This window comes from Ananas comosus, linkage group 24 (assembly GCF_001540865.1).
Source record: "Ananas comosus cultivar F153 linkage group 24, ASM154086v1, whole genome shotgun sequence".
NCBI lineage: Eukaryota > Viridiplantae > Streptophyta > Magnoliopsida > Poales > Bromeliaceae > Ananas > Ananas comosus.
The window spans coordinates 1,055,134-1,068,616 of record NC_033644.1 but is presented as its reverse complement, the minus strand read 5'-3'; the positions used below and the strand labels follow the sequence as shown (position 1 = coordinate 1,068,616).

Sequence of the window (13,483 nt, the reverse complement as noted above, 5' to 3'; positions counted from 1 at the left end):
CTAATAGTAGCAATTTATTGATGCTTGTATGTTTTTGCTCCTTGCATGAAGGATTGTAGGGTTGTTATAATAGTAGTTTTTCTAAGATTTAGTAGTGATTGGTGTAATAGCATAGTCCGAGAGATATAAATAGTCAAAGAGGTAGATCTAATTAATGGTGGAAAGTTGATAGCACAAATTGCTTGATACTATTAAAAGCACTTCAGTTGGACTAATCATAGTTAACTAGAGCATATGTACCATAAAAGGAAAAGGTTTATTGTTCAAATTCCAGTTACAATTTTGGCAAACTCTTTTTATAATATTATTATTTATGAATTACATTACAGCACTACTTAATTAATAGGAGTAACAAGAGTTCTTAGGCAATGACTGGCTAGTCTAGTGATTGTTACTGGGAATACTGCCAAAGATACTGACGGCTGGAATTCTTGCATGTAAATTTCAAAAAGGAAACTAAGAGACTCCTGACTTTTTGGATAATAAATTAGTGTAACAATCCGATCCACTAACAATAATAACTCGTTGGACCAAAATCACCCGCCCAATGTCCTTGTCAGCCCTAAACAGACACACAGCCTAAGATTATCATGCGGCTTATGAAATACTAAATGTAACAATCCGACCTGCTAGCAAAAATAATTCGTTGGGTCAAAACCATCGGCCCAAAATACTTAAACTCAATTATTATTATTAGATTGAAGTTTTCTTTGTATATCCAATGACAATTTTATTTTCATTCGATGTGGAACTATTATATCTAGGGTAAAAAAAATTTCGGCGTTTATTTTAAAAATAAGAGTGAGAAATCTCAGGCTTTCTTGAATAATATACATATTAGTATATAGATACTTGGAGAGGTTTTTTTTTTTTTTTTTTTTTTTTTTTTTTTTTTTTTTTTTTTTTTTTTTGAAAAAAAGGTAGCTTGCTACCCGCTTCATTCATTAAAAATATGAACTAGGATAAAGGAGTAAAATAATAGGCCTTAGTCGAGATGAAAAAAAAAAGGTTTAACAAAATACAAAATAACTACTTTGCTGAGGTGAATTTCTCCAACAAGTTCTTCAAGTATCGGATCTTATTGACCGCTAGAAAATGATTCGCGTTAATCTCTCTAAAAATCGTGTCGTTTCTGACCTTCCAAATAACCCACCAGCAGGCTATCAGTCTGATCAGTTTAGAACAAGCAGGCTGATTTCTAAACTTTGAAAAATTCACTTATCCCAGACATAAGACACTTCGTCACCCGGGTCTATTGATTAAATCCCCTCCACGGCTGTTACTACTAGTTACGTTTACAGATACTTGTACAGAATTCTTTATTTACCATTCAGTTTCCACATAAAAAAGAAGAAGAAAAAGGGCAAAAAAGAAAAAAAAAAAAAAAAAAATCTCTATCTGCCGGAACTTCAGTAGCGCAGAGGCAGAAAATCGCTGCCGACATCAACCGAAACGCACGGCAAATCCATCACCACCAACGCCATACCTACGAACCCCTTCGTATGTCTCTTCTTCTTACAATCCCCATGCAAAACCCTCTCTCAATCCCTCCTCTCCTCTCTCCTCGTCATCATCATCATCATCATCATCATCATCTCTCTTCTCTTCTTCTTCTTCTTCTTCTTCTTCGCACCTTCGTCGTCCTCGACTCATCTTCCTTCTCCCTCATCATACGTCGTCGTCACGAAGGCCTCCGTGCCGCGTCTTCGCGCTCCTCCTTGAGCATCATCCTCTGCATGTTCTCTCGCTCTTTCCTCTTGTGATCCTCTGATTTGCTTCTCTATATTTTGTGTCCACTATTATATATATATATATATATTATTATCTCTATATTTTTGTGTCACGTATTATATATATAAGTATAAATATAATAATATAATAATATAATATATTATATATATATATATATATATAAACTGATTTATTATTATTATTTTATAATAATAATAATAATTAATTGGATTAGAATTAGAATATTTTATTTTATCTGATTATTAGATATTAATAGTTTAAAGTGGGATTAATTCGAAATCTAATTAGAGCAGGACTCTATGTAATTAGTTATATGGTGTGCTTTAGGGATGAAAACGATCAAATACGGTCAGATATTTGATGAAACCATATTCGCTTTTTTTTTTTTTTTTAGAATATGAATTCGAATGCGGATAGCAGAATTAAAAAAATGAACGAGTAGCCTAAAAATGAACGGCTGAAAATAAGAATCTCATAAAACATAATGATACATGACTTGAATTTAAGATTAGAGGTACTGATCTTACTCTAAATACTGAAAAGAATTTTCTATAAAAATTTTATCAGATTTGGATTGTTTTACACCGTTAAATTCACAAACGCATCACATCTATCATTAAAATTGCCAATTTTGAGATCTTTTGATCACTAGTTAAATGATATTGAAAAATTATGAAATTTAATATCTAACTACTTTTAATAGTGTAGATCAAGTTTAACGGAGCCGATCGTCGATTTGGAAGCCGCATCATTGAAAATAATTTGGTAGCACGGAGGCCTTCGTGCTACCGATAGTATACCAGCATATATATATATATATATATATATATATATATATATATATATATATATATATAGTTCAGTCTATCAAGGTTTACTATACGGATATCGATACCGCTTGCCTCATTGGGTTCTGCTCCTCGAGTCTCGTAGACCTCCCGTCATACGAATTCTACCTCAGCGTGCCTCCCTTTAGCTCTCCTATTGAGTCCCGCCTTTTTAGGCCTTCGTGGGCGTCCCACCCCACGAATCCCCGCTCGGCATCCTTGCCTTCGCGAGCCTTGTCCTTTACGGAGGACTATCCGTCGCTAGACTATATCCCTCATCCACTCGTACGCTCCACTACAGAGATCCAAGCCGGCATAAGGTAGCGCAAGCGATCTTGGGAGGAAAGCCTCTCGGTATTCCCCGCTCCGTAATGTCGTCGACCTCTCGTGTCTCCGACATTACCCTAGGCCCGTGTCCCTTCAACCGTCCAATATCCAGTCACACGGAACGCTAGGCTTGGCCACTCCGCTAGCCAAGGGACGACCCATGTCCTATGGGTCGACGGGGGAGTCGGGGCCACTTACGAAGTGTCCACTCTTCCTCTATATACCCAACGAGGCATCCACCCCTTTGGCACCCCGGGGTACAAAGGTGCTCAGCGAGGGGTACGTTTTGAGCCCCCGCATGCGGCACCTATTTTCATGTAATGGCACGGGCCATTGCTAGGGAATTGCCTCCGTTGACTTGACAGCGACTCCCACCTAACGGAACGCCTCAACTCCGCAACTCTATAACTTCGTCAACCCAAGTGCCTACCAAATGTGGCCCCCAAAGGTGTCACGGTCGAGTCCCAGCGATCGACCCGTGACAGGCTCCCCCACTTGAACCATCGATGTCCTCGTCGATGCTCCATCACTTCTACAATCTCCGATAGCATTTATAGATATAGTAGAGCTAGGCTGGTATACTATCAGAAGCATTTATAGAGGATCTGGTGCTTCTGACTTTTTGGCTCTTAGATCAACCTCTTTGATCATTTCTAACCATTGGATTAATACTCAACCCCATGAGTACTATTCAACTTTAGGGGGTACCACAATTATCCCAACCATATAATTCTTCATCCAAGGGTCAAAAAGTTGGAAGCATCTAATACTCTATACTTTCGATAGCATAGTAGCTCTACATTTTATATATATATAGGGTCNCTTGAACAAAATAAAAGGCTCGAAATTCATTTCAAGCCGAGCTTGAGTATTATTCAGCTCGTTCGAATTAGGCTCGAAAAGCTCGATAAGCTCGAAATATATATATATATATATATAGGGTCCGGCTATTATACTATTATGAGTACGATCACCCTCGTACTCATAAGTTGTTTTTGATGATAGAGCTTCCGAATCGACGATCCACACCGTTAAACGTTATTTACAGCATTTAAAACTTCTAGAAATCAAATTTTATAATTTTTTGACATCATTTACCTTACTATCAAGACGTCACAAATTTGACAATTTTTAACGGCCGGTATGAGATACTTGCTAGTTTAACGGTGTAAAAGAATCGAAATTTGTTGAATTTTTTATAGATAGGCTCTCCTAATTCAAAGTCAACAATGAATTAGATCACAGACCGTCCCTAGAGCAAGTGACAAAGGGCTTGATGGTTAGTACTCGAGGTCCTAAGTGCGAATCCTAGTTTTTTTAAAATAGGTAGCACGCTACCTATTTCATTCATTGAAATGATGAATTAGCCTACAAGGGTGAGGCAACCAGGGCCTCAGGAAAAAATCACAACAGCAGGAAAAAAAAAAAAAACTCTGGAGTGGCCAGGGCTACAAATTCGATTATCTGAGATATTTCTATGCTGTAATCAGCTGCTTGAGCCTATGAACAGCTAAAACTGGGTCTAGCTGGATGTCACGAAAGATAAGGTTGTTCCTGGCCTTCCAAATGGTCCATCAACATGCGACCAATTCGGATAGCCCATTACTCCTATTTTGCACACCATTTCTGCCCATCCACTTATCCCAAACTAAATATACATCATCACCCAGCTCCCCCGCCTGAACCTCCTCTACACCCATTACCATGATGAACTTGATAACTACACATTGAGTGAACAGATGATTCACAGACTCATCGTGCATTCTGCACATCACACAGGCCGTATCTCCGGTCCACCCTCTCTTTACGAGGTTATTAGCTGTAAGTGGTTGTTTCTTAAGGACTAGCTAGTAGAACACTTTGACCTTGAGTGGTATACGGAGACTCCATATCGTGTTAGCACGTCCATTTCTCATACCCCCATCACTCAACAGTCTATAGGTCGATTTGACTGAAAAAATTCCGTTGCTACACAATCTCCACCCTATCGTATCTGGCCTATGTCCTAGTTTATGGCTGCTGACCCTATCTTTAACAACCAGGCATAAACGCCGACTCATTGCCCAGAATTCTAGGCCAATTCCAGTCCGCACTTCCAAAGCAATCCCTAACCAGCAGTGGTTTGCATTCCAACAATGCATAAACCTCCGGGAAGGACGTTTGGAGTGTGGTATCCCCACACCATCTGTCCAACCAAAAGTCAATAGAGCACCCATTACCTAGTTCGAATTCTAGTTGATTCACATTTCCAGCTAAGTTTATTTCTAAATGAAATAAATGAAGCGGGTAGCGTGCTACCTATCTCTCTAAAAAAAAAAACAAAAAAAAAAAAAACAATGAATTAGATCATATATGGATATCAAGTCTAGTCCAACTAGGACTCCATCAATTTGAGATCCTATTCAATTATTACAGGAATCCGGTGCATGGACCAAACCAATAAAACAAATTCATATCTTTAACACAAGAGACCTTACAACTAGACAAATCTAGATTCTAAAACTTCAATAAAGATCAAAATCTTTCTTTGGCTGATGTTGAGAAGATCCTAACCGCCGACAATTTGCAAAAGTGTGGATGGTTAGAAGATCAACTATGTGTTCTTTGCATTTACTTCAAGTACATGCTTTTCCATTTCGAGGCCATCTTGCTTATAGCTCACAAACTTAGTGGGAGTCAGAGGATTGTGGGAAAATATATCCGGATTGGAAAAGAAAGATGAAAAGACGAAAGACAGCACGTTGCTCGCTACTATATCTGTTGGTCTATCTAGCTCGAGAGGAATAATGTCATCTTCAGAAACGCACGCTCGAATCCGACTTGTGTCTTAGAGGGCATATGTAGACTTCTGCAGTCATGGGCTAATTTTACCAATTAATATTTTAGCTTATTACCTCCCCTCTTCTTCTTCTGCTCTTTTTTTTTTTTTACTTTCTTTGGGCCTTCTTACCTTTAGTTTCGTTATTCAAAAAAAATTTGAGTAATATCTAATATACTCTTTAAAACTTTGAAAATATCTAATATAATCTTGGTTGACCAAAATGCCCCTGCTAATTTTTAAAAATTTCTTCAAATATCCACAAAACTCTAGGGTTTACTAATAGGATTTGGGATTTAGAAGGGTATTTTGGTAATTTCAGTATAAATTAAAAATTTTGAATAGCAGTCAGGGATAAATAAGCAAAAGCCCCTTTTTTTTTGTTGCCGATTTTTCGAGGGCCCAGTTAAGCGCCTCTCAGTACTTGTTGCCAAGTTTATTTTCAAAATAAATGAAGTAGGTAGCTAGCTACCTTTCTCTCTAAAATAAAATATAATTAAAACATGGCTAAATTACATAAAACTCCTCTGTTAAAATCTGATTTTCACTTCCCCCTCTGTTATTTAAAAAACCTACACTTTACCTTCTTGTAAAATAAAAAATGTTCACATGGAGGGTACGGTGTGAACTGTGATGACAAAATGACCATTTCGCCCCTCGCCATTTTTGTTTCCTCGCTTATCTTGCTCATCCGCTGCCTGGATCGGCCGCGGTTCGCGCCTTGATCGGCCGCGGTTCCTCCCTATTTTCTTCTCCACCAGCTCCCTTTCTCCTCCTGCACCCTCGTTGTCTTTCCATTTCGGCGACAGTAGGGAGAAAATCAAGGTGGGCGTGGATGGAAAGATGGGCAAGGGCAACGAGGGCGAAAGCGAGGCGGAGAAGGAGAGAGAGGGGGTGTTTGTGGGCGTGAATAGAGATCTGGGCGAGGGCGAGGCAGTAAAGGAGGGCGAGGCGTCGAGACGGAGGAGAGCGAAGTAATAGTAGAGAGGGCGGAGGGTATTTTTTGCATTAAAAAATTTTATAACGGAACCCTAACGGATTACTAACAGTAGGGGATAAAATAAATATTTTTTTATTTTACAAGGGGGTAAAGTTTAGGTTTTTAAATGACAGGACAAAATATAAAATATTGAATTTTGACGGGAGAGTTTTCTGTAATTTAGCCTTAAAACATCTATTAATTAATATATAGAAATTTACACCAGTAACAAAAACTTATATATATGATGGATGATAAAGTTATTTCCAAAACCAAAAAAATACACATAATTGTAATGACACAACCATGATACAAGCCCTTGTAGATATAACACATTCATTAATTATTTAATCGATAAATGTCACGTCGACCTTCGTCGATCAATGACGACTCCGATGACTCATCGTTCATGCATGGTAACACGACTCGGCCTCGGTGAGCTCAACCCCGGCCATACTATCGTTCTCCGCGACCGCCGGCCGCCCCTCTTTGTAGACGTACCACCGCGCTGCGACCAAGTAGACCGCCAGGTTCAGAAGGCACAACAATGCCAGGAGCCAGTAGAAGTTGTACAATTCAAGTCGTCTGCGAGCCACGCCCTGCGGCCGCCCTTGCCGGTCACCTTATGTACAATTGACACGAGCACCGAGCTCACGAAAAACCCTAGCGAAAGCGTGCTCAGGAACAGCCCGGTGCTCATGGTTTTCATTCCTTTCGGGCACTCACGCAAGAAGAAGTCCAGTTGCCCTATGTATGTGAAGGCCTCACCTGTGCCGACTAGAAAGAACTGCGGAATAAGCCAAAACACACTTAGCCGCATAGTTGAATCGTTCGGGCTCGATCGGGCCACCTTCAGGCGCTTGATTTCGGTCAGGGCAGCAGCGGCCATCGTGAGGATGGAGAGAACGAGGCCGACGCCGATGCGTTGGAGCGGGGTTAGGCCGTAGGGGTTGTTGGTGAGGCGGTGGGCGAGAGGGACGATGAGGCGGTCGTAGACGGGAACGGTGATGAGGATGGAGCCGACGAAGAACACGGTGAGGGAGCCCGCGGGGATCTCGAAGGACGGGCCAATGCGGCGGTCCATGGTGGTGGCCTGAGAGACTGAGAACGTGGTCATCTGGGCATAGACGGTCCAGAACATGATTGTCATCGCCCAAATGGGAAGCATTCTTAGCACTGTCTTGACCTCTTCGACGTCTGTCAAGGTTGATAGTTGCCATTTGCTTTGCCTTTCGACCGCAGGGGTGTTGATAATGGCGGCATGATCCAAACATCTGTATCAAAAATTAACAAAAAATCAAAAAAATAAATTTTTTGACTCTTTTAATAAAATGATTCAACTGTAAACTTTACTAAAAAGTTTAAGAAGGTACTAACAAAATAACTAGGCCGGTTTGCATAAAAGTCAACTAATTTTGTGTTTTGCAAGAATATGCCACTTTTTTGTATTTTGCAAATTAGATATGAAGTTTTAGTAAACTGGCCAAAATATCCATACTTTACTCTCTTTATCTCTTTTTTCTCTATCTCGTTCACCCTCTTCATCTCTCTCTCTCTCTCTTTCTCTCTCTCTCTCTTCCTTATCCTTCCTTTCTCTTTTCTTCTACTTTCTCTTCCTGATCTTTTTCCACTGTCTCCTATCGATGTTGAGCTCCTTTCTCCTACCTTGCCACACCTTTACAAATGCCCGTGGCAGCGACGCAGGCTTGAATATAGTACAAATCGCGAAGATGAGGTTGTGATAGAGAGCGTAGGCGCTGCGGATGGCAACGATAATGAGGATGCCACAGGATTTGAGAATAAGGGAAAGGGAGAGCGTGCCGGGGCGTGGGCAGTGATTGCGGCAGAGAGTCAGGGAAGAGGTGCGGTAATAGAAAAGGATTCAGATGGTGGAAAAAAAGAATAAAAAAGAATAAAAAGAAAAAGATATATATATTTCTTCTCCTGAGAAGGCCATCATGTATCGTGACTACTGCAGAAAAGACGAAGTAGAGAAAAAAGAAGAAGAAGAAGAAGAAGTTGTACTGTTTGAGATGAAAGTGCAGTATTTGATACTAATTAAGTTGCATTGCTGAAGGCTAAGTTGTACCATTTAAAAATATTTGACACTAAGTTGCATCACGAAAAATAGAAGATACACTGTTTGAGACTAAGTTGCACTATTTGAGACTCAAGTTGCAACTTCTCAAACAGTACGACTGAAGTCTCAAACAATACGATTTTGTCTTAAAGATTGTAACATCGTCTCAATAGTGCAACTTCTTCTTATTTTTCTTCCTTTTCTTTCTTCTCTACTTGTTGTCTTTCTTTGTAGTAGTCGTAGCGCGTGGTGGCTTTCCCAGAAGAAGGAAATATATATTGTTTTTTCTTTTTTTTCCTTCTTCTTTCTTCTTCTTTTTCTTCCACTCTCTGCATCCTTTTTTGCTACCATGCACCCTTGCTCGCACTCTGCCATAGCAACACTCCCTGTCTTCCTCAAATCCTACGGCACTCTCGTCGCAATTCCTCAAATCCTACGGCACTCTCGTCGCAATTCCTCAAATCCTACGACACTCTCGTCGCAATTGCCGTTGACGATCACACCCTCTGCCACAACCTCGCTTTCACAATTTGTGCCATATCGGAACTCACGTCGGTGCTATTGGCATATATTGGCATTGGTGGTGTGGGCAAATTAAGAAGAAGAACGCAATGTTGACGTGGTGGCGGTGGAAGAGAGAAGGAGAACAGGAAGGAAATAAGAGAATGAGAAGTGAGTGAAAACAAGAGAAGAAAAAAAGGAAAAAACTGTAAAGAGGAAGAAGACGAAAAGGGTAGAGAAAAACAATAGGAGAAAGAAAGGAGAGAGAAAGAAAAATATGAGTATTTTGGTCAGATTACTAAAAATTTAGACCTAATATGTAAAATTCAAAAAAGGGATCCTTTTTTTACAAATGCAAAATCGGTGGATTTTTATGCAAATTGGCCAAATAGCTATGAAGGCCCAATTTCACTAGTTCATTACTCATTAAAATAAAAGAATAGTAAATGATAACATGAAATACTGTAACAATTTTAAATTACAACTAATGCAAGTAAAATATAAGGATAATATTTATTATGCCCTTCAAAACTTAAAATATATCTCATTTATAGCTGGAGGACCAAAGTATCCTTATTGATTTTAAAAAATTTCTTCAAATATCTTTATTTTCCCTAAGGTTTATTAGTAGTATTTTATTTTAGAAGAATATTTTGATAATTCCAGAGTAAATTTGAAAGTTTTGAATAATAGTAAAGGATAAATAAGATAAAACCCCTAAAATATGTAGTGTACCATTGAGATTGTATTTCCAATTTTCATTGGTAAAAATGTGTGGAAACCACCTCAACTATAGGCAAATTTGAAATGTCCTCTCAACTATAACTTTCAAAATTGTATTATCTTAGTTACCTTAATTGAAAATTTTATTAAAACTTGTGAGTTTAGAAGCTATTAATTATTGATTATTTTGGCTTTATTTGTAAAAAAGAAAAGTTAAACTTGAAGGAGTCATTTCAAAATAGCATAATTGAGAGGGTCCCCACACACTATTGATGCCAATATATTTGTACCTGAACATTTATTTTGCTTTCTAATTTTTTATTTTTTTAAAATCAAAATATTACTCTTTTATATCAGTAAAACGTGAATATTTAACCAACTAAGACTTAGTTTAGTATTGAGTCCTATCTGACGCTATTAGATAAAATGGAGTAGGGATAAAAGCATATAGGTATATATTTCTGTATTCTCTGGTAGGAACGTAATATTACGCACGGAAACAAATATAATATTTTTCCATTATACTTTCTCACCACACGTAACGCAATCGATCCGCAAACTCATACGAAGCCTAAATTATGTTCGAGAAAAAATATACGATAAATTAAAATTTAAAAAGAAAAATGTCACGCGTTTCATAATTTGGAAACCAAAAAAATATAATTTAGCATATTTTTGAACACAAACCAAAATTATCACATCGCTGTCAAATCATGTTAGCTATATTTTTAAATTTTATTGCCAAACCTTGTAATCAACGAATTTGATTGAAACAATAAATAAATATTACGAATCTAATAGCAAAAATTTTTTAAAAAATTTAAGACTAAAGTAAAAAAAAAAAAAAAAAAAATCTGATAAAGCTTTGTGACCAATAATTCAATCAATAATTTAGAGGGATATAAAAGAAAAAGAAAATGTAAAAAATATATACCTGAACTGTTTAGTATGAGGCAATTTTTGCTTCCCTTTGCTTCTTCCTCCAGCACCCTTTTCCTCTCCGGTCGCCGCCGCTGCCACAGCATCGACATCGTACAACATCGCCGGGTCGGACGGCAGCTCCAACCGCCGCTTCCTCCACGCGGCAATCGCGACCGCCGCGAACTGCGTCAGCGGGCTCCCCACCAACTTCTTGAACCGGTATCTGTTAAAATAATGTGAAACAACCGTTTTTTTTTAAAAACTTAAATTATTTTATAACTGTATTTTTTTGATTTTGATAAAATTGTATAAAACTTATCTAAGCTGTAGATTATTTTGACTTGGCTACCCAACCATTCATTTTGCTTAATTTAAATATTTTAACGACTCCTCGGATGTAAAATTTAAATTAATTACTTACTTGAACAAATTTATAATCATATAAATTATATAAAATAAACAGAATATTTTTTTATTATATTTTTTCACTGCATATAAATTAATCTTCGTGCAATTTCAAATGAAGCCTAAGTTATATGAAAGAACTGGAGTATACCTCCTCGTCCCCGACAAGAACACTGCAAGGCCGATGACGATCGATGCGGCGCACGCGCCATACCCCCACCATCGGCCGAGCTCATCCTGCACGTAGACGAGCACGGTCACGGCGAGGAGCGAACCGAGGCTGATGAAGAAGAAGAACCAGTTGAAGAAGCGCATCATCAGCAACTTCTCCCGCGGGTCGCGGTCGTCGAACTGGTCGGAGCCGAACCCCGACACGCTCGACTTGAGCCCGCCGGTGCCGAGCGCCGTCAGGTAGAGTGCGGCGTAGAGCATGCCGAGCTGCATGGCCGACCCGCGCGCGCAGTAGCTGCCACCGCCGCTGGTGGTGGCATTGGAGGAGTTTACGCACGGCGGCGGGCGCAGGCCTGGAGCGGCGGTGGAAATTGTGAGGATGGTCACTCCCTTGACAATAGAAGAACGAGCCTCATATCAATATGTCAGCATATCAGTAGCTTTTATATTACGCAATAACTGTTGATTTATTTTGGCCTCGGTAAAATTTATATGTGAATGCTGGTTAAGTAAAACTGTTTGAAAGCTCCAAACGATTGTTCCTTCGATAACAATTGCTACAGTAATTTTATAGCATTAAAAATAAAAAAATTAAAGTGTGTTATTATTTTTTAATCTTTCGGAGTACGAAAAAGATACTTTTAGCTACAATATTACTAACCTATATAGGTCTATATGTCCTTTCAAACTAGCTTTACTTAGACGGCATTTTTATGTATAGAAGTTTGAGACTAAGACGGAATTGAGGAGACATACGGCGGCCTGGATGGCGGCAAAGATGGCGATGGTAAGGTATCGGCCGAGGAAGGTGTCGGCGATGAATCCGCCGAGGAGGCAGAACATGAAGGAGGTGCCCAAGAAGTTGGTGACGGCATTCGCCGCCTCAGCGTTGCCGAGGTGCATTGTCCCCGTCAAGTACGTCACCAGGTTCACCGCGATCCCCAGCGTCGCCAGCCTCTCAACCAGTTCCACCACTTTCGTTGTTTGTTCCAACATTTCAAATTTCAAATCCCACGTCAAACAAAAAACAAACTCAAATGACCTTTTATTTTTCGACTTATTTATTTACAAAAATAAAGTCATGTCAATTATGACATGAGTCAATGATTGGGATTAGAAAACATTTTGTCTAGTCCAAGAAAACTTTTTCTTTTTAAAAAAAAAAAAAAATTGATGTGATACTGACACGACCTAATTGGCTGTTTGAAACTATACCATATGTGACATTTCTCAAACCTATATAGGTCTTGTTTGGTAGTACAGTATATTTTGTACATATGGTGCAGTGAAAACAGATAGCGTGTTCGCGGAAACATCTCTTAAAAACAAAAATAAATTTATGGCCATAAGAATATATCCTCAATTTCTAGTTTATAAGTCAAAGCTACTGAAACTGCAGTTAAAAACACCACCACTTGATTTTTCGTGAAAAATGGAACCTATGTGTATGAAAGTAGATGGAGATTAATGTAGCAGCAGCTTAATTTACCTAAGATCATGGCGGCGCTGGCCCAGCCGCCCGATTGCGATCGGACGGCCGGCCGGCCCTTGTAGTCCCATGCATCAGATAGTATCTTTCCTTGTCCATCAGTTTCTGGGAGCCCTACCATCCTCTTCTTCCTCTTCTTTAGAAAGTGATGATAAAGAGTGATCTAGAGAGAGAGAGAGAGAGAGAGAGAGAGAGAGAGTTTAGGGGGTCAAGTGAGTAAATCCAGTTTGGGATTGGGGGTGCAGCAAAGAGGGCTAAGATGGTCATATTTATATACACACATGCATAACATAAGGGGTTAGGGTTTGGGGTTTTATTTTTTTGGTCCAAAGATATAAAATGTTGGGTGGTGGGCCCCCCATTTTTATATGTCAACCTCATCAAATTCAGTGCTTGAGAGGAGGTGCTCATGCCACGTGTTGTGTATATGAGAAAATACTTTTCGGAGTACTATTAGGGGATACCTATCTAAGATTCTCTGAAAGATCGC

General features: G+C 39.1%; 1 protein-coding gene across 1 annotated transcript; it reads right to left on the bottom strand.

Annotated features, from left to right (window-relative positions):
- LOC109728827 (protein NRT1/ PTR FAMILY 6.3-like) lies at positions 6,920-13,267 on the bottom strand. The gene is given in 6 exon segments (XM_020259357.1): positions 6,920-7,277; positions 7,280-7,977; positions 10,942-11,151; positions 11,485-11,894; positions 12,261-12,478; positions 12,994-13,267. Coding segments are annotated over 6 exon segments (1,824 nt in total). The 5' UTR covers positions 13,115-13,267; the 3' UTR covers positions 6,920-7,110.